Here is a 19,927-nt window from a genome sequence, read left to right as displayed (position 1 = left end):
AGGAGTGTGTGTGTGTGTGGTTGCAGGACTTTCTCATTCATTGACGCTGCATAGCTCCCTGTTGCCATCTAGTGGAGTCCTGGTGTTTTGGGATCAGACTCGGCTCGGTCTGTAAACCCACTTCACCCCGGCGCTCGCAAAGCCCGCTGCTCTGTTTCCTCACCCTGGAAACAACGGGACATTCTCTCAGCTGTTGGCCGGGGCAGAGACGGATCAGAACACAAATAAAGAAAGTGGGAGAGGGCCGATGGAGGATTGTTTGGTGTGAAAGCCCGCTGAGCTTATTCAGGAATGTGGAATTCTGAAAATGGCTTATTTGATTATTTGATATCTGAAGTATGTGTTTCTTTTTCATTTCTTAATTCCCCCTTCCCCCCTTCCCCCCTTCTCCCCTTCCCTCCCTGCTTGCGTCGTGTCGATCAGTGGGTGTCGGAGCTCTCGACCTGGAGGGGGATACCCGCCCGTCGGCCCTCGGCAGACTCGGCCACACCGCATCACTGAAAAGAGGGGGCAGTCTTCGAACGCCACGACCCAGCAGTGAGTTCAACCTCATCACCCACGCACTTCGTACTAAGGGGGGGTGACTTCCCTGTGTGGCTAGACTATGAGTACGCATTTGTTTGTTTGTGTGTGTGTGAGACACCTCTTTTTTTTATAGTGCTCAGGGGAATCTCCTTGCATCAGGCACTACGGTAAATGACAACAAACAAACAAACAAGTCATGCGTTGCGTGCCAGGAATTAAAACATTTCTGTTTCGTTGAATTATTAAAGCATTATGATGAACACTTATGTACTGAATGTTAAGGGGGTTTTTGTGAATTTACTGCACGTGCATCTGCGTTCCAGCCTGGCGCTACGAGACTCCGCAGCAGGTGCAGTTTGTGGAGAAGCTCTCGGATGTGGTGATTGGTCAGCTGCCCAACTTCTGGAAGCTTTGGATCTCTTATGTCAATGGAAGTCTTTTTAGTGAGGTAAATAAGCACATAACCTTTAGAATGAAACTGAACACGAATATAAAACTACAGCTGCTCCCCGCAAAGTTTCACCCCCGTTAAAACTTAAAGTCTGAAAGCCAGTAATATGTGAGAATACCACTCATTAGAAGAACAACAGGATCAAATCTAATTCCTCTAATTGCAGTTATAAATAAACTGTCGTCGTGTGAGTTTCAGGTGTGCACCACCCACAGATGTGGGTGAAACATCTTCAAGAAAACTCTAAGTTTAGTTGCCTTTGATTCAGTGTTTTTGCATATTCCATGACCTGGATGACTAAGAATCTTCACAGACATAAGCCTTTATTCAGAATACTGTGTGCAGCTTTACAACATGCTAAAAGAATCAGTTTGACTGAAATCAGGAATTTTTTTTCGCTATCTAACCACTTTTTAAACAGTTTGATATCAGTTTCTAAGCTTCTCACCATGATAAAGTCTCTCTCTCTCTCTGTCCATATTTGAAGCGTTTCCCTTGTCATTGAAACATAAAAAATATTGCATGTGTATGGATTAGGGTTTGAACGATTTAGGATTTGTTTTTTTAAATCGACTAAGTAATGCTTTGCAACAATGCTACTGCCGGCTGTAGCCCACGGCAACACCATAAACACCATCAGCCTGACGTTTGTAATAAGTGTCTCTCGCTTGGCAAAAAAACCCCCCAAAAAACAAGCTCTATAACCACAGCAACAAGAACTGCACATAAACAAATGTGATAATATAGATAATATAGTGTAACTGGGAGCGGTATATCTCCAAAGCCTTTTCTGTGTACTGCAGCTAAAGGTCTAACGTAATTTCCAGACTATAAGGCGCACCTGAATATAAGCCGCACCAGCTAAATTTTGGGGAAACTACAGATTGTTCCATATATAAGCCGCACCCGACTATAAGCCGCACCCGACTCTATAAGCCGCTGGTGTTGTAATGTTTAATTACCGTAAGGGTTTCTTCTACCACGGAGGGGATTGTCGGGACAGAAATGACTGTTTGGAAACGCAAAGCGTCCCATTTATTTACATTTGAGAAACACAATAAATCTTTCAATTAATCAATCAATCAAACAATCAATCAATCGATCAAACTTTCACATCTTTGTAAAAATCCATAATTCGTTGTATAAGCCGCAGGGTCCAAAGCAAATGACAAAAGTAGCGGCTTATAGTCCGGAAATTACGGTAATAGCTTTAGATCCAGGGGTCGCGTTAACCGAATATTTTCCGTCATTGACTGTTTTTTTCTTAAATGTGACGGAAAAATCTGAAGGCCATCCGTCATTTTGACAGACTGCAATTCACACCCATGACCACTTGGTGGCGAGTGACCTTATTAATTGGCTCTTGTCTTTCATCGCAGTTTGCGTTCCAAGACATCGCGGAACTTTTTTCGGTGAACGATTTCCTAGTACACCGATTACACTGATGCACACGTCAGAGCTCGGCTAACTATAGACCATAGACATAGACATATATACAATATATGTATATATGTCTATGTCTATGCAGCTAATGGCTACCAAAATGGAATTTGCATACCACCGAAGCACTTCAACCGTACGGTACCGTCTAAGAACTGTTTTCGCTAGCAGTCCCGTTCCGAGTATGGACATTTAAAGTCAATACTGTTCTGAAAAAAGTACTTGAAGTTAATGAAACTTTAATGAAAATTAAATTCTATTGAATATGTCTTCATTATCATTTAAAAAAAATTTATTATGATGGGATTTTTATGATCCTGTCAGTCAAAATGACAACGAAAAAGCGCAACCTCTGCTTTAGACAATGAAATCCACCAACAAATAGTTGCTGTGCAGCCTCCTTCTCTCTGTTAGCGCAGGATGTTCAGTGAAGTTGTTAACTGCTGCAAGCGTCAGTGCATGTCTTTTCAGATGATTGTGTAATGCAGTAGGACATAACATATTTCCACACACTTGACACACCCACTGGGCTCCTCACCTGTCTTCTCGGAGGCATCCACGTTCTTATTGTCACGTGATCTGCGACTAGTCGACTTCCTGCTTAAAGCGTCATGGTACAGCGGTAAAGTCGACTAGTCGGTACAACCGATAGTATGGATGGAGCCAGCTCTTCATGCCGTCACCGATTTCTAATTTGTAAGAAAACACAGCCAACAAAGGCACCATGGCAGGAACCAAAGTCGTAGAAGTTTTTTCCTTTTGTTAAATCACTGAGAAACTGTCATATGTCGATGAACTCCCATTAGTTGCTCCCATTTGTCGTCGCCTCGATCACATAACCTCAAAGCTGAGACTAGTCCATCTACAAAAACAGCTGATGGATAGAAAATCTGTTCTAAGTAATTTGGCTGGCCTTAAGTTTAAGTTAAATAAAGTATTGTCTTATCATTTTCTTCTGCAGGTGTGCATGATAGATTTATATATTTGTTTAGGTCAATGCACAATGCATGTGTTGAAGGTGCTGGAAACTTTATTTGGTCAAATGGCTGCACCAAAACTAAACATATAAATACAATATTTAGACCTCTGTGCTTCTAATGGGACCAACTAAAAAAAAAAAAAGCTGTGTTTCTTCTAGTGGATGCAAACTGAGAGAAGAAGAGAAGACAGTCAGACTGTTCCCATGTTTAAGAAAATAAACTTTAAGACCTGGGTGATGGCATGATTCGCTTAATTTAAAACCAAAAACCATGATCTGTGAAGATGACTTTCTTTTTTCACTTGTCTTTTTTCCTGCAGACTGGAGAGAAATCTGGACAGGTGGAAAAATCCAAGAAGAATGCCAGACAGAGACAGAATGACTTCAAAGTACGACACGCTCTCTCTTATTTACACTAAAAGTGCTGTTTTAGAGGGCTTTACTCACAAACGTTGCTGATAAAAATAAATGCGTGTTTTGTAGAAAATGATCGAGGAGTTGACCAATCGACTTGTGAAGCTTATTCGGGGGGCTCTCCTCCCCGCCACCCTGCCAAAAGGAGAGCTGAATCTTTACGGAGGCTGGGAGGACAAGACGGATCTGACCGGAGCCTGGCTCACGCAAATCATACACATCGTCAGGTACTTTGACTCTTCGGATATGTGTCTCGTTGAATGTGTGCATTTCTGACTGCCTTGGGAGTGCTTGCAGGGATTTGGAGATTTCATGACACCTGTTGCCTCTCTCACTCAGGGCTTGTCACGAGGCTCTGTCTGCTCTGGAGATCCCTAATGATTTGCTGCAGGTGTTCCAGGATCTGCTGCTGGACCTGAGAGTTCACTGCCTCATGGTGACTCTGCTGCACACAACAGATGGTGAGTGGCAGCAGTCAGAATAGTATAAAGAGTGTAAACCCAGACAATGCGCTGATTGTCATCCAAAAACAGGCTTTGAAAAGATTTTAAACTGAGATTTCAAGTTCTAGTGGAATTGAGACTTTTGATATGTTTGAAAAATGGGAACAAAATGCAAATGAGCTGATGAGTATGTGCAAGAGTTCCTCAAAGTAAAAATAACGCAACACAAAACCGCATAACTTTAAAGTGAGAAGACATACAGATATTTATTTTTTTCTTTCTTAATGTCTATAAACTGTATGCTTATATATATGTATATATATATAAGCATGTTTAGTGATCACAGAGCTGTAGCCCAGTTTCACACTAGTTACTATTTCTGAGGAGGTGTTAAAAATGAAGCGACATTGTGTGTGTGTGTTTCGAATGATGCATGCTAAATACTTGTGCTGTCGATGTACACTTGTTCCAAACTACGAATTTGTTGGCGGACATGCTCATAGTCACAGTTACCTTTACTGATGATGTGTCGACCGGAAATCATCCGAGTTTTCACATTAGATCGTTTTGGAAATGATCTGGTATCGGACTTCAGCCAAGGCCAATGTTATTTATTCTAGGTCTGCCATAAACCAAAACCACGTCCCTGTAGCATTAGAACATTGTCTTCCTCTTTATTGGCTAGCATCAAAGCTCCAAAAAAAAAAAAAAAAACAGAAGAAGAAGATTCACAGTCACGCAACTAAATAGGCTGTGTGGAAGAAAGAACTTTCGTCTGGAAAATGAAGTCAGTCTGATAAAAATTCATAAATTATGTTGGGTCATTCAATACTACCACCAAAAAAAAAGACTCCATGGAGTCCACGCAGACAAAGGCTGCCCCGAAACAACAACAAACACTGAACGCTGAGTTTTAAAAGAAAAGAAAAGTTTCAGTGTCAAGGAGAAAAATCTTCCAGAGAGGGTTAGGGAGTTTATGGCAGCGTTGGACGACCAGAACATTTCTGGAGTAGAGAACACAAGGTACCAGCTACCCTCTCCACACTACATTAACTTTGACTGAAAGATTTATTGGACTGAATCCAGTCGACTCTCGGAGAAGACAAGGAAGACAAGGAAAGACTTTATCGGCTGATACTCAATATCCAATCCAATCCGATCCACTTTATTTATATAGCACAATTTTAACAAACACAAGGTTTCAAAGTGCTTTACAAGATAAAACACAATAAATAGATAACACAATAGAAACATAATAAAAGATGAAGTAGTAAAAATATGCATGTAGACGCATAAAATCAACACTCTACAATGTGTTAAAAGCCAAAGAAAAGAGGTGGGTTTTAAGAAGGGTTTTAAAATGAGACAGAGAGGAGGCTCGTCTAATGTGCAGCGGCAGTTCGTTCCAAAGTTTTGGAGCTGCAGCAGCAAACTCTCGATCCCCTCTGAGCTTAAGCCTGGTTTTAGGCACCGTCAGGAGCAGCTGGTCAGCTGACCTGAGAGATCGGCTAGGGGTGTAGGGGTGCAGCAGCTCAGAGAGGTAAGGTGGGGCAAGGCCATTCAAGGCTTTAAAAGCAAATAAAATCATTTTAAAATGGATCCTAAAATGGACGGGCAGCCAGTGGAGTGAAGCTAAAATAGGTGAAATGTGCTCATACTTGCTTGTGCCAGTTGAAGACGACTAATAGAGGACCCAGTAACCCCCAAATAAAGTGCATACAGACAGATTGTTATCAGATTGGGGGGCAAAAAACTGATTGGGATATCCTTATTAAACACTAAACAAGGCAAACATATTTTCCCAAGTGTAGTAAAATCTAGTTGTCTGCGTCATTTTGAAGTGATTGGCGTCCATTGGTAAAAGTAAAGTGCTTTATTTGTCATTATACAACGTATACCATGACCGCGCGCGCCGCCGCTGTGGGTTCACCTGACCTGGCGCCTGTTTTGATGATGGGAGGAAACCCGAGTGCCCGGGGAAAAACCACGCAATCACGGGGAGAACATGCAAACTCCACACAGAAAAGCCCTGAGAATCGAAACCTCTCCGCCCCAGGGATTCGAACTGAGGACCTTCTTGCTGTGAGGCGCGAGCGCTACCCACCGAACTGAATGCGTCACATTATCTGTCGCTAATATCTTGTGCTCCGTCTCCAAAGACCTTATGTAATGTACGTGGCAAATACCTCAGCACTATTACATTTTACGCAAGGAAATTCTTATACTAAAATAAGAAGGGGAAAAAAAAGATGATTTATAGTTTCTGATAAACTCAAGACTGACGGTAAAGACACATTTGTGTTTATTACTGCATTCCCTCATTGGGTCTTTGGCGGTCAGTGTCCTCAACTGTCAGTTTTAGCTCATACAACTTCCAGGGCAGTAATGGAGAAAGTGTTATGAGACCAAAACCAGACATGCTCAGTTTCACTTGTGGTTAGGTATGGTCATTTTGAGAAGAGTGACTGGTTTTCGCTTAACCTGACATACACACGCACACACACATACATACACACACATACACGCACACATCAAATTGTGGTCTGGGCAGAGAGAGCTTCATTGTATATCATGTGGTTTTCCCCCTAGAAATTCTGTTTATATTTTCATTTGTAATGACGCTGCATGAAGGCGATCACACCTCTGCTCTATGAATAAGAGCTTTGAGTGTAAGGAGACTGTAGAGCCGTTTCAGATAATTGCTCTTTCAATTCATTTGTGTGCTTTTTTTTTTTTTTTTTTTTCCTCTCACCCTTAGATGTCAAGAGACTTGCTGAGAAGGAGGACTGGGTTGTAGATAATGAGGGGATCACCAGCTTGGTGAGGATGTATTACTGTGATGTTTTATAATGAATAATGACACAGTCCAAAAAAGTTTCACAAGAGATTCACACTGAAATAATATCAGTCTCGCGTTGTGAATAATCATTTGTCACATATTAGCTGGCAGTATTCAAGCTTAAAGCTTTGTCTTTGTCCTGTTCTTCCATTTGTTTCTGTTTGCACTGCATTAGTCTAGCAGATTATTCGCAGTATTCACCCATCAGGCATAACATTATGACCACCTTCCTAATATTGTGCAGGTCTCCCTTGTGGTGACTCTTCAGAGAATGGACATGGGCCTTCTGAGGGTGTCCTGTGGTGTCTGGCAACACAGTGTTGTTAGTGGGGGGGTCTTTTAGGGGAGGGGCCTCTGTGGATCATCCCACAGATACTTGATCAGTTTGGGATCTAGTTAATTTGAATGCCAGGTCCAAAAGTTTCCCAGCAGAACACCGAATCGATGTTATTTACTTCTCCTGTCAGTGGTCATAATGTTATGCCTGATATGTGTATATCTTGAATAAAAGTTGTAGGAAGTCTTTGTCCTAATCTCTGATGTTTTCGCAGCCTTCACAGTTTGAGCAGTGCATGGTCCAGATGCTGCAGTCACTCAAAGAGCCCCTGGAAATCAAACTGGGAGAAATGAATGTAAGAGTTTATCGTATAATACAGCTAACATCAGTTGCAGCAACTAGTTGAAGAGATGTCCAACAACATGTCCATGTCGTTCAAATTCTCACCTTCTGGACATACTTAATTTCATGTAGACCATAGATTGTGCTTGGCTAGAGTATGCAAGAGGTGGAAAAGGACTGTTTTTGAGTTTATATTGCTACTACATGTGTTAGGAGCTAACTCGAAGGCTGGGATGTGTCTGCTATGTTAACAAAGAAGTGGGAAGCTTTACAATACACAGGCAAGCGTAAAAAAAAATTAAAAATGCAGGTACATGTAGGTGCTATGTCATCTATAGCACCGTTGCGTCCCCAGACATTTGCGTTCTCACGTACAGCTCCTCCGTGTGATGTCTAGAAAATGTCTGGACTGCGCTACATGTGTGAAAGGGGCTTGAGAAACCAAATGGGAACTGGAAGAAGTGTGATTTGCTGCTTTGGCTTCTGAGAGTGAACGCAACGTGAGAAAAGTTTGGACAACACTCTCAGTAGTCGTACCATTTTTTTTTTTCAGTTACAAAAGTCTTCGGCTCACTGTGAACACACTAGGAACTAATGAACGCCATTAGACTCCTTTTTGGTATTTAGACAACAAATTAAAACCGTAAAATTAAATCAGTATCTGAATAAATATCTTTTTAAGGCACTGGTGTCAAAACTTGACTTCAACAATTAACATTGAAATTTTAAATAAAAGTAGAAATGACTCGTATCATGTCATTAAAAGCACACAAAACAAAGCCCTAATGTGAAGTAACATGAATATGACAGTAGGATTACGCTCATGATGTGTTTTCATTGTCTTTTCTCCAGGTGCTGCAGTTGGACCAGGTCCAGGACCAGGCTGCAGAGTTCAGTGTGAGCATCATGAAGGTAAGATCTGAAAGCCCACAGCCTCAATGACAAGTCCGGTTTTGTTGTGCGTGTTTTAAATATAATTGAATATATAATGATTTATTTATTAATGAAACTCTGACACATCAATAAACATATTCAACACACAGTTAATGCACAATTTCCCCCAATTTTAGCTGTTAATGTTAAATAATAATCTGTTAAAATGACATTTGATCATACACTCACTTGCCAGTTCATTAGGTACGCTATTGAAAACTAATTATTATGTAATAGTCCTGCACTAAATCTTAAGGCTCTTTTAGAATACTGCGGGGCATAGACGCCGTAACATACGTAGCCTACGCCGGCGGAAGCCATTTGTACTTTAGACTCGTCAGTCTGGCTCCCTCTGTAACAACGCTAGTCGGCGCTGTGTCTTTTTTGCCAGCCGGATTAATTTTTGTTTCTACTTCCTGCTTCGCTTTCAACAATAGCGACTGAGACTTTGCTGAAACTTCGCCAAAGACGAATCATACAAGTGTTTGAACCTCCTCAGTTAACCTTTCCTCCATGTGTTCCATCTTTACTGATCCAAAACAATCAAAATTGCGGCGATGGAGAAGCAGCCGGAAATACCAAAGCAGAAACACGCTACTACCAAGCGGACCAATCACAGCTCTTGCGGTCTGCGGCGCTGCGGCACGTAGTTACATTTGTGGGGAGGTGAACGTCGGTTACGGCGCTAGGGTCTGTGCGTCAACTTAAGTCTAACCCACCTATTAGCTTCATAGCTGAGAGAGCTGTTCAACTGTGTTTTCATTTTGGCGACAGTCGTTTATTAAAAATATAGAATCATATTGTGTTGTACCACATGTGTTCCTATTATTTTGGCCACCCCATTTTAATCTGTGGGACCTACATCCTCCAAAAATGACCATCCAGTTGAATTAGACGCTGGTTTGACATAAACCGAACATCAGAGCAGTCATGAAGGCGGATTTGGTGCGGGACTGCGTTACTCCATTTTCACTGGTGTACCTAATGTTTTGGCATTTGAGGGCACGTCTCATCTTTGCATCCGTTTTCTTTCTCTGTTTATATCATTGCGGTGAACTGATATCTGACTGTTGGTGTGCACGCCCTACACAAGTACAGCATGGCACATTAAAATGCATAATTAGTGTAAATAAGGTCTGTAGTAAATAAAGTGATTATGTTAGGGAGTAATGTGTTGGTGTGTCATGTGTTCATCATAGGTTTTCATAAACTGCCTGGAGCAGCTGAGCACTAAGACAGATGGAGACATTGACACATCTCAGTGAGTATTTTAACTTATCTATCTATTTGATTCATGTGTTTGACTCATGCACATGACATTTTTAAATCTCTCTTTTTTTGTGCTCAGTAACATTTCAGTGGAGCTGTCCTCCCCCGATCGGTTCTCTGGCGTTCAAGAAGGCTTCAGTCCAACATCTGTAAGCGTGTCTAAATGTTATTATTCTTTTAAACTGGGGGTTCATTCAGCTGAAATCTCACATGCGGCGGCTGCCAGCGCCACCGGAGCGTGGGCTCATCACAACTAGACACAAGCGCGTCGCACTCATTCGAACCACGAAATGTTATCAGGCTGTTTCCTGGTTGTGGACAAGAAGCAGATACGTCCTCATTTCCTGTAACTTGTTTGAGATGTTATTGAAGGGGGTTAAGCGCAGGGGAGGACGAGGAGGAGGAGGAAGAAGATCGGGGCGTAGAGTGCTTCTGGTAAAGGGAAATGGAGCAAGGTGCAGATGGGGTTTCCCCAGCCCGAATATATGAAGAAGGGGAGTGAAGCAGCTAGAATCAGCCTCGAGCAGATGACCAGACAGGCGCCACTATCCTCTGAACTACTGTGTTTGCTGAGCTGGAAAGCAACAAACCAGCACATGCAAACTAGAATAGGATCGTACTTACTTGACTTACAAAGCAGATGTCTTCAGTCCACTGAAGTCTCTTGTCTGCAGGTCTTGGTTAGTGTGGAAAAAAAACAAAATGCAGCCAGTGACGACATCTGTGGTTGTGAAAATATAGACTAACCAATCTGTCAGCACCTTGTGTGTTTACAAGATTCTGTGTGTTATTGTGTGTTTGTTTGTGAGGATGAATTTGGCTTTTAGACCCTGAGAGTTGAGCAAAGCAACAGGATGAGAATCAGAATTAGCTTTAATGGCCAAGTATGTGCATGAATTAAGAAAGATATTAATACTGATATTTTAGAAAGCACATAATGGTTGATAAAGTTGACTCTTATAGAGGCCTATTTAAAGTCTTAATCTTAAGATCAAAAGGAGGTTAAGAGAGAGGGAGTGTGTTATGTCAGTGAAAGTACTCATAAGCATAAAAATAAAAGTGCAAACATGAGATTCCGGTGTGTGTTGGCAGGAGCAGCGTCTTCTCATCATCCTCAGCAACTGCCAATACCTGGAGAGGCGCACCTTCCTCAACCTGGCCAACCACTTCGAGAAGCACGGCCTCACGGGGACAGAGAAGATCACGCGGGTCAGTATCGTTTCAAAGTGAAGACATCCTGCAGACGGAGGAATGAGCACACGGCTCATTGCTCATGCCGTTGATGAGAAGTGTGTTGCGGTGTCATTAACAACAAAGCTGATCAGAGATGCTCTCTTCTGAGCACAGAGATGACTCTTTTCTTTAACATAAAGTAAAGGTCATGGTCTTGGAAGTTCAGTTCCACATTTTCACCGCTTTCTCTTGCACACTCACACAGCTGCACACAATGACTAATGGCTGAATCACAAAGCAGAGAAGCCTTCAGTTGGCTTTCCAGTAAAAACTTGAGATGAATTTTCTTTGAAAGATCAGTTTAGAATTCTTGTCATGTCTCGTTAATAGTAAAAAAAAAAAAAATTTATGGGTGACCGTTTGTCTAGACCGTAATCTTGAAATCTTGTTAAAATGCAAAATAGTTATGAGAAAATAAGAATTCCCCCATCATGCATCCCAAACTGTTAGACATTACGCTAATTTAAACTTTAAAGTAATACTGTTCAAAACTGTCCTGGCATGGCATCACTAAAGCGGTTAATGTAGTTTAAAGTTTAATTTCTAGCGGCATACAAGCGATCAGCCACAACATTATGACCACTGACAGGAGAAGTGAATAACATTTTTTGACAGTTCAAAGTTCTGCTGGGGAACTTCTGGACCTGGCATTCATTGGTGTCAATGTTACTTAGACATGTAGCACCCACCTAGACCAGACCAGTCCCCCCCCCCCCCCCCCCCCACACACACACACACACACACACACACACACACACACACACACCATAGCAATGACACTCCTTGATGGCAGCAGCCATCCCCAGCAGGATGCAGCCTGACACAGACACACACACAAAAACGCTTTAGGAACAACTAAAAAAAAACATGAAGAACAGCACAAGGTGTTGACCTGGCCTCCAAATTCACTAGATCCCAAACTGGCATGGTCCACAGAGGACCCTCCGCAAAGCTTGATGATAATTCAGTATCACATATTGAGAGGAAGTTGCACTGAGCTGAATACTGATGTGTCAGCTCAACTGGCCGGATATGTTACACGCTCGAGGAATTAAATGAAGCTGAAAGTAAACAATATTTTACATCTATCATGTGTCTTCACCAATCAGTCTCCCTGACACTCCTCCGAGGAGGCGGATTTCTCTTTCTGTTGAGAAACTCTGTTGAGATTTGTCATGCAAAATCAGTCTTGCAGCACTGCAGCGAGATGGCTAACGATAGGACGCAGGAAACGTCCCATTTAAAAAAAAAAATAAAAACTGCTATCAGAGGATTTAATTAATTGCTATCAGTTCAAATCGGTTTGAATCAGCTCGAGTGAGACACATTCTCTCCAGTGTCACCTGTGCAGAGTGTGCAAGAGGCAGAACATGACTCACATCATCATGGACGCAATCTCTGCACAATTACCTGTTCTATAAACACACCGGCTGAACTGGACAGTGAATGAACATCTTACTAAGGAAAAGGCCAGATGTCCAGTTCTCACATGCATATCCTTCAGGTAGTGAACGCCTGCAAATGTTCAGTACATACGTGAAATCCAAGTTTATTCATGGGAAATTAGTCCATGCAGCTTCACCAAAGACCAGCTCCTTATACCTCACCACGTCTCGTGTCTGATGCCGATTGTTTCGGTATTAGTTTGAGTTTTTTATTTAAGTAATGAGGGGTCATTTGTCAGGATTTACAATGAAAACACAACAATTTGTGAATCTCCAAAACAACAAGCTGAAAAAAAAAAAGGCCAGTGGAACTTGTTTAGTTTCCTTGAAAACATTTCATTCAAGTACCTTCCTGGGGAGTTGAGGTTGTTATTAGGAATATCTGTGGGTGTTGCACACCTGAAACCATCACTCCATGATACCTGGCATTGTAGGAACTTGTGGTTTTCCCCCCCAGTGAACAGTTCTCCAGCAACGCGTTGGAAGCTTCTGATAAAAACATGTTGACGTCCCAGTCTTGACACATGCCCCAGTTCTTGGTCACGCTTATTTTTAACAAATTAGACCAAATTGACTGAAAAAAAGATAAAAACTAAAGACAATTCCTTCATGTTTTTGTATTATTTTATTTTTTTCAACTAGTTTTGTCAACTGTACGGTTTTAGATGTATTACACTATCTAATGATGGGTCCAAATGGGTCCAAATGACAAGAAAAAGATTGTTACGATAACACGATCTGTCCTCGACCTTCCAGGTGAGCGTGGACGCCGTACGGGAGCTGGACAGAAAACTCTTCGACTCCTACATCGAGAGACGAGCCGACCCCATCGCTGGCTCTCTGGAGCCTGGCATCTACGCTGGATATTTTGACTGGAGAGACTGCCAAACACCCACAGGTACTACACAACAGAGACCCACCGTAGAAGCTCACACCCACTGGTATGCTGGGTATGCTGATAAAAACCTGGGATTCGTGTCTGCGGCCATGAGGGGAATCACCCGCAGCAACCACTAACTGACCCTGGGAACATCTTAGATTAGCCCCAAACAGTCTTGCACGATGAGAACACGGCATCTCTGATCTGATCTGTATGGTTGTGGTTCACATGTGTCATGTGTAAAGTACAGCTCTTTGATTGCTGACAGTAAACCCCACCAAGATCAGCTTTCACAGTCCCCCCCTGTAGCTCTCGTGCCCTTTGTGTCATGCTGCTGTGGGTGTGCATGGGTGTGCATGAGTGTACATGAGCTTAGTTAAAGCAGATGCACCCCAAACACAGGTGAAACTTAAATGCGATTGTGTGGTTTACCTTTGCACAGGATGTGAGGCAACATGTCAGAGACTGTATGAGAGCTCCGAGTGAATTTTCAGGTGGCCGGCAGCGCGTCGCGCCGCGTCACACGCCAGTCTTAAAGAAGAGGCTGAGCCTTGCTCTGGTGTGTTGCCTCTGTGAGTTTGTGTGTTGGTTGCTGCATGTGAAAGAGGAACATTTTGGACACTAAACCACAGTTCTAGGATATGATACTTTCACTTGCTGCACCGTTTGTGTGGGACTCATGCTGGTGTGCGTGGTGCTGCAAGGCATTAAAAATCCGGTTTCAGTACTTTCTTTCTGTTGCTGCCTTTGACTGTTTCACTGTTGCTTATATTTTAAACTCGCTGGCAGCACGTTAACTGTGATCTCGACTGCACCGTCTCCTGCTCAAAAGTTAATCAAAAGGAATGCACAGTCACACTTTCAGCTCATTAGGTGCAGCTTTTTGTTTTGTCTGGTCCCTCTAATGTCAAGTATATGCTAAGGCCTTGCTGATAAATTCGTTTCCGTACAGAAATGATTCAAACTGAAGGTCTCAACGAACAGCCACTTAAATTCATCATTATTTCCATTTTTCTATACCAGTGCAGATACAGCCCCTAAGAGTTGGTATCGCTATCAAAAATGATACTTCCTGCAAAACATTTCTTTTGTCTTTCTCTCAAGACGTACAGAAGATCATCAAATGGCTTGAAATGCAGAAGTTAGGCTGTAAACTCTGAATGATCGACTATAAATCTGGTCCTTAAACAGACTAAAATCTCACATATAGTACCCCTCAGGTATATATCTCGGCTCTCTGCCCATAAATCCCTTATATCTTGATTATTTCTTCTCTCTGTATTACGCTTCCCACATATGCTATCAACTTGTACATTACAATTTGCTTCATGTTGCGATCAAAACTGCCTCAAGAGCCTGAAATCCACTGAGCAAGCACTGCTTGTTGACTGGAACCCAACTCATTTCCTAGAGACCGAAAAAAACAGGGAGGTGAGACAGAAAAAGAATAGAAGAGAGGAGAAAACACAGAGCCAGCAGAAAATTTCATACATGCATCTCGATGAAGAATACAGGACGTTGCATAGTTTGTTTTGCGCTCCAGATTACTTGTCGTTTCTTGTTTGTTGCGCTCGACTCGAGGAATTGAGGAAATTTCTTCGAATTCGGCACAAACGTTTACTCGCTTTTACTCAAAGATGAACTAATTCAATTTGTGGGGGAGTCAGATATCAAGATTACCATGACCTCACAAAAAATACGAACTCTAATTACAATGCAGTGGAATAAATAAAATGACAGTTAGAGCAGTGCTGTGAGGCTAGAGCCTATCCCAACTGTCAGTGGTTGATGGGCGGGGAGCAGCCTGGATGAACTCCAGTCAGCAGGTTTGAAACCAGAACATTGTTGCAGTAGGTGAAAGTGCTAACCACTGTGCCACCTGCCAGCTCAACTTGCCTGTAACTTCGTAATGATCTCTAAACACTGATCAAAAGCTCTCTTTTTCTTTTCAGACGCAAATTTAAACTTCACAGCTTGACTGGTTGACGGAGTCCTGCAGCAGTGAAGGCGATATATTTTATGTTGGTTTAGATATATACCTTTATTTTTTTATTCTTTTCCCCCACAGGTGTGAGGAACTACCTGAAGGAAGCTCTGGTCAACATCATCACAGTTCACGCTGAGGTACAAACTGCCCACACGCCTCAAACAGACCACTCATACTGCCCTCCTGTTTGATCTCGTCATCTTTTATTTAATCTTGTCATCTTTCCTCCGTCAGGTCTTCACCGTCTCCAAGGACCTGGTACCTCGCGTTCTGTCCAAAATCGTTGAGTCGGTTGCGGACGAGATGTGTCGCCTCATGCAGTGTGTGTCCTCCTTCAGCAAAAATGGAGCCCTGCAGGTACACACTGTGACACGCAGTCATAGAGACGTTTCCCACTCATAGTAGGACCCTGACTCATAAAGGCTCCAAACTTGTGGACGGGAGAGGGGGATTCACCTGTCATTTCTGATAATGCCATAATTCAGTTCAAGCTACCAACCGCTGTCAGTTGGAGATGATAACCCCTTAATTTCATCTGAACTACTGTCTTTTTTTTTTGTGTGTGTGTGTGTGTGTGTAAACCCGTCCCCCCCACCTCCCACACTCTCAGGCTCGTCTTGAACTCTGTGCTCTGAGGGACGCCGTGGCCGCATACCTAAACTCTGACAGCAAGTAAGCAAGCAAGCATACGCACACGTATTCTCATGGTGGCACAGGCAGGAACCGGCCAGTGATTTATGGCAGCCAGTGTCACAGACATAAATCTTAGCAGTCGCACATCCCTCACTACGATCCCTATTTATGTTAGTTGGTGGGTTATGGAAAGGAAGTGAAAGTAATCTGGTTCTGTTGTGTGCACGCACTGCGGGGTGGGTGTGTGTGTGTGTGTGTGTGTCCATATGTGTGTGTGTTCATGTGGTTAGGTCAGTGTTCAGACCAGGATACACACATAAACTCATCCTGAACTGTATTCTCAGCCTGTGCTAATAAACGTGTGTGTGTTTTTTATATATATATATATATATATACCGTTGTAACTCTCATTTTCAGCGCCAGCTTCAAACTGGCTCTGGACGCTCTGCCTCAGTTACACAGCGGAGCCGATAAGAAGTGAGTCTGATTCACTCGTTCTGACTCATGCTACTACCAATGAAATTTGTGCCTTAAAGTTGATTGTGACGCGATTCGTTCGTATCTCCAGGTTACTGGAGGAGCTGCTGAACAAGTTCAAGAGCAGCATGCAGCTCCAGCTCGCCTGCTTCCAGCCCTCATCCGTCCAGCCTGTCAAGAGATAAACCTCACACCTTCTGCCACTCCACTGTCTCTTATCTCTAATCAGCTAATGAGCTTCAGCGATGTCTTTTCAGTTATCACTTTATTGTTTACTCATCACTTTTTCAGTGTCGCTTTCAATTTCTGCTTTACCAGATCGAGCACAAATGTCTGTTCATCTAATCTTGAAGACACTAAATGAGTTGATTTCATTGTTACTGTGCAGGACAGTCCCAGTTGTGTTGGTTATGCTAATGATGCACGGACTCTCACGTAGCCACCAGGCAGCGTGGCTAGCTCAAGAAAGTTCTGGATCAGCAGTTCCAGTAAAGCTGGAGTCAAATGTGAGAGAATTTGTTAAAATAGAAAAAAAATTAAATAATAGCTGCCATCTTCATTGCCCAATAAACTAATCCAAGTTACTGTGAGGGTGTTGTGTTCTCATTTAGTAGTTGCCAGTCTGGACCGCTCATCATGTCGGTTGCTTGATTCTTCAGTTAGATCCGCAAGATCTTGTGCAATGTTCTTAATTTTCACCATATTACGAGGTGTGAACTCACAGAGGATTTACAATACTCACATCTGGATCTAGAGCTGCAACAAAAATCACTTTTTTTTTGGTCCTCCCCAAAATGAATGACTCAGTTCTTGACTCACAGCCTCACCTTGAATGACATTTAACCGAAATCCACCTTTCAGCCGTTTAGTGAGCTAACCTGAACTAACTGACACCCCATGTTTCCATCTGTTGTCATTTATGATTGTTCTCACCGCTGTATGTGTCTAACACAGACATATACAGCGATCAGGCAAAACATTATGACCACCTTCCTAATATTGTGTAGGTCTCCCTTGTTGTGACTCATCAGAGAATGGACATGGGCCTTCTGAGGGTGTCCTGTGGTGTCTGGCAACACAATTTTCTTAGTGTGGGGGTGGGGGGGGTCTGTGGATCATCCCACAGATACTTGATCAGTTTGGGATCTAGTGAATTTGGAGGCCAGGTCAACACCTTGTGCTGTTCTTCATGTTTTTTTTTTTTAGTTGTTCAAGTGTTTTTGGGTGTGTGTCTGTGTCAGGCTGCATCCTGCTGGGGATGGCTGCTGCCATCAAGGAGTGTCATTGCTGTGGGGTGGGGGGGGTGCCTTGTCTGGTCTAGGTGGGTGCTACATGTCTAAGTAACATCCACATGAATGAATGAATGCCAGGTCTAAAAGTTTCCCAGCAGAACATTGAACTGTCACAAGATGGTCGATGTTATCACTTCTCCTGTCAGTGGTCTTAATGTTGTGGCTGATTGGTGTACATGACCACTTAAGACTATGCAGTAAAGGTCACTTTGATCACATCTGTATAGTTTAATATATTTAATATGCTTCTGGACTTTTAGGGTTTCTTGAAAATGTCTCATCCAAGCAGCTTCTTCAGTTCTAAAAACGACTGGTGGGGAGCTCGAGTCTTATTTATTGGAAGTCACATGACTACGCTCTGTAACCATGTAGGGGGGGGGGGGGGGGGTATTCAGACCGTATTGTAGATTGATGTCAAATTATATCACCGTCCACCTCCTCTGTTCATTGAGGGGCTTTCCAGTTTGACGTAGACGTCTTCCTTCACTCCTCTTTAACACCATCTGTCTTACTTGGCTAAATAAGTGTCTGTAGGTGGACACCTTCATCCTGGCCTGAAGACAATGTGACCGGGTTGTTTGTACAAGTCCTATATTGCTTTTAACTCTTGTGCTTCATTCATGCTGTGGTTGCTTCACACAGACTCGTCACAGTGATATTTTCCAAGATATAATGATCTGTTTATGACGATGGCTTATATCGCTCTTATAGTTTTAGCATCTTGTCTCCATATTTGCTAGTGGCTGGTTAATGGGAGATTTTTGTTGTCCCCAAATTTCTTTAGAAATCGTGAATTTTGGCCATTTGTATTAGTTTTCTTTTAATTATTATTATTTATTAGTCTTTAGTCCACATCCTTATCTCCATTAACATCCGTCTTATCACGTCTTTTATGAACTAATCTCTAAACTGAGACTGTTCTCCTTGAAGCTAACCAGATTTTCTCCTCGTTGTGAATCACTTACATTGATTATTTTGCTCTAACACATTGTGTTATCATTTATATTCACCACAAGCGGTCACCTCAATATCTTTCTATTCCTGTCAAAGAGATGCTTATCCGCTCTCTTGTGGTACTTTTAAAGCCATCATTTGTGTTGTTGTTTTATTGCGTTATGTTTTCCAGTGACAGGTGCTTTAAATAACTACTTCAGCTCCTCAGCTACACTGGAAAAAAGGAGAATTGTTGAACCATCTTAATTAAAATGCTTCAATTGGTTCATCCAGCCTTAAGAGATGCTAAATCTCAATTCAAACAGGCTGACACTGAACATCTGCTGGTGACTTCTCACATTTGGATTCAAATCTCTCTTTTGGCTCTTTTGGAAATAGTTCATTTTGGCAGTTTTTTTATTATTATTTACTAATCCTTTGTCCACAGTGTTAGTTCAGTTCACTAAAGCCCACCTCTCAGTCGTTAACAAGCCGCCAAACTGAGACGGTTCTCCTCGATAATGTGATTTCTTACAGCTCTATTTTACTGGTTCTTTTATTCTAATATCATCTGTTGTGATTTCACGAATCCTTGAAATCCTGTTTTTTTTTTTTTTTTGTTTCCATTGTTGTACTTCTTCTCACACGTCCACGTCCAGATATTGAGTTGAGTCGTTTCTTTCTGTCTCAGTGTTGTTTTTTATTTTTAAGTTGCGATGAGCTGCAAACCCTGAAGGCTTATACCTCCAACAAGGACTTACAGTAGGCACAATTGGTGACTGGTCCTCAACAAATCTTCTTTCATTCATTGTGCATTAATCCGTGGCCCATCTTTACTGTACCACACTTCATCGCATTTCAATAAATATTGCACACTGTGAAGTAAAAATGCATAGTTTTGATAACATGCAGGTTTTGCAAAACAGTGTATGAACCCAGGAAGTAGCATTTTTAGTCAAAGACGTCCTAAATATCCCCATTGTCGTACTTTTAACGACATCATTTGTCTTGTTTTGTGTCATAGTTAGTCACAAGTTGAGCAAAATGTTTCTGTGTTAGGGTTAAAGATGCAAACTCATAATCTGTTTATCACCAAAACATTCACTGCAGCTGTTGGACTGTTGAATAAATTTGA

General features: G+C 42.2%; 1 protein-coding gene across 2 annotated transcripts in view; it reads left to right on the top strand.

Moving 5' to 3' along the window:
• exoc2 (exocyst complex component 2) overlaps positions 1-17,189 on the top strand; it is a 48,850-nt gene extending 31,661 nt beyond the window's left edge. For both annotated transcript variants that reach the window (XM_084548322.1, XM_084548323.1), the window contains exons 12-28: positions 424-537; positions 849-973; positions 3,716-3,784; positions 3,879-4,036; positions 4,149-4,270; positions 7,011-7,072; positions 7,643-7,723; positions 8,563-8,622; positions 9,843-9,904; positions 9,992-10,061; positions 11,005-11,121; positions 13,347-13,488; positions 15,539-15,594; positions 15,692-15,814; positions 16,068-16,129; positions 16,508-16,567; positions 16,659-17,189. In XM_084548322.1, coding sequence (XP_084404448.1) covers positions 424-537; positions 849-973; positions 3,716-3,784; positions 3,879-4,036; positions 4,149-4,270; positions 7,011-7,072; positions 7,643-7,723; positions 8,563-8,622; positions 9,843-9,904; positions 9,992-10,061; positions 11,005-11,121; positions 13,347-13,488; positions 15,539-15,594; positions 15,692-15,814; positions 16,068-16,129; positions 16,508-16,567; positions 16,659-16,752 — 1,577 coding nt within the window. In that variant the 3' untranslated portion in view covers positions 16,753-17,189. The remainder of the gene's footprint in view (positions 1-423; positions 538-848; positions 974-3,715; positions 3,785-3,878; positions 4,037-4,148; positions 4,271-7,010; positions 7,073-7,642; positions 7,724-8,562; positions 8,623-9,842; positions 9,905-9,991; positions 10,062-11,004; positions 11,122-13,346; positions 13,489-15,538; positions 15,595-15,691; positions 15,815-16,067; positions 16,130-16,507; positions 16,568-16,658) is intronic.
• The last annotated feature ends 2,738 nt before the right edge of the window (positions 17,190-19,927 follow it).

Source organism: Chelon labrosus, assembly GCF_963514085.1.
Source record: "Chelon labrosus genome assembly, chromosome: 7".
NCBI lineage: Eukaryota > Metazoa > Chordata > Actinopteri > Mugiliformes > Mugilidae > Chelon > Chelon labrosus.
Note: the sequence above shows the minus strand (reverse complement) of the source record. Positions and strands in the feature narration are given on the sequence as shown.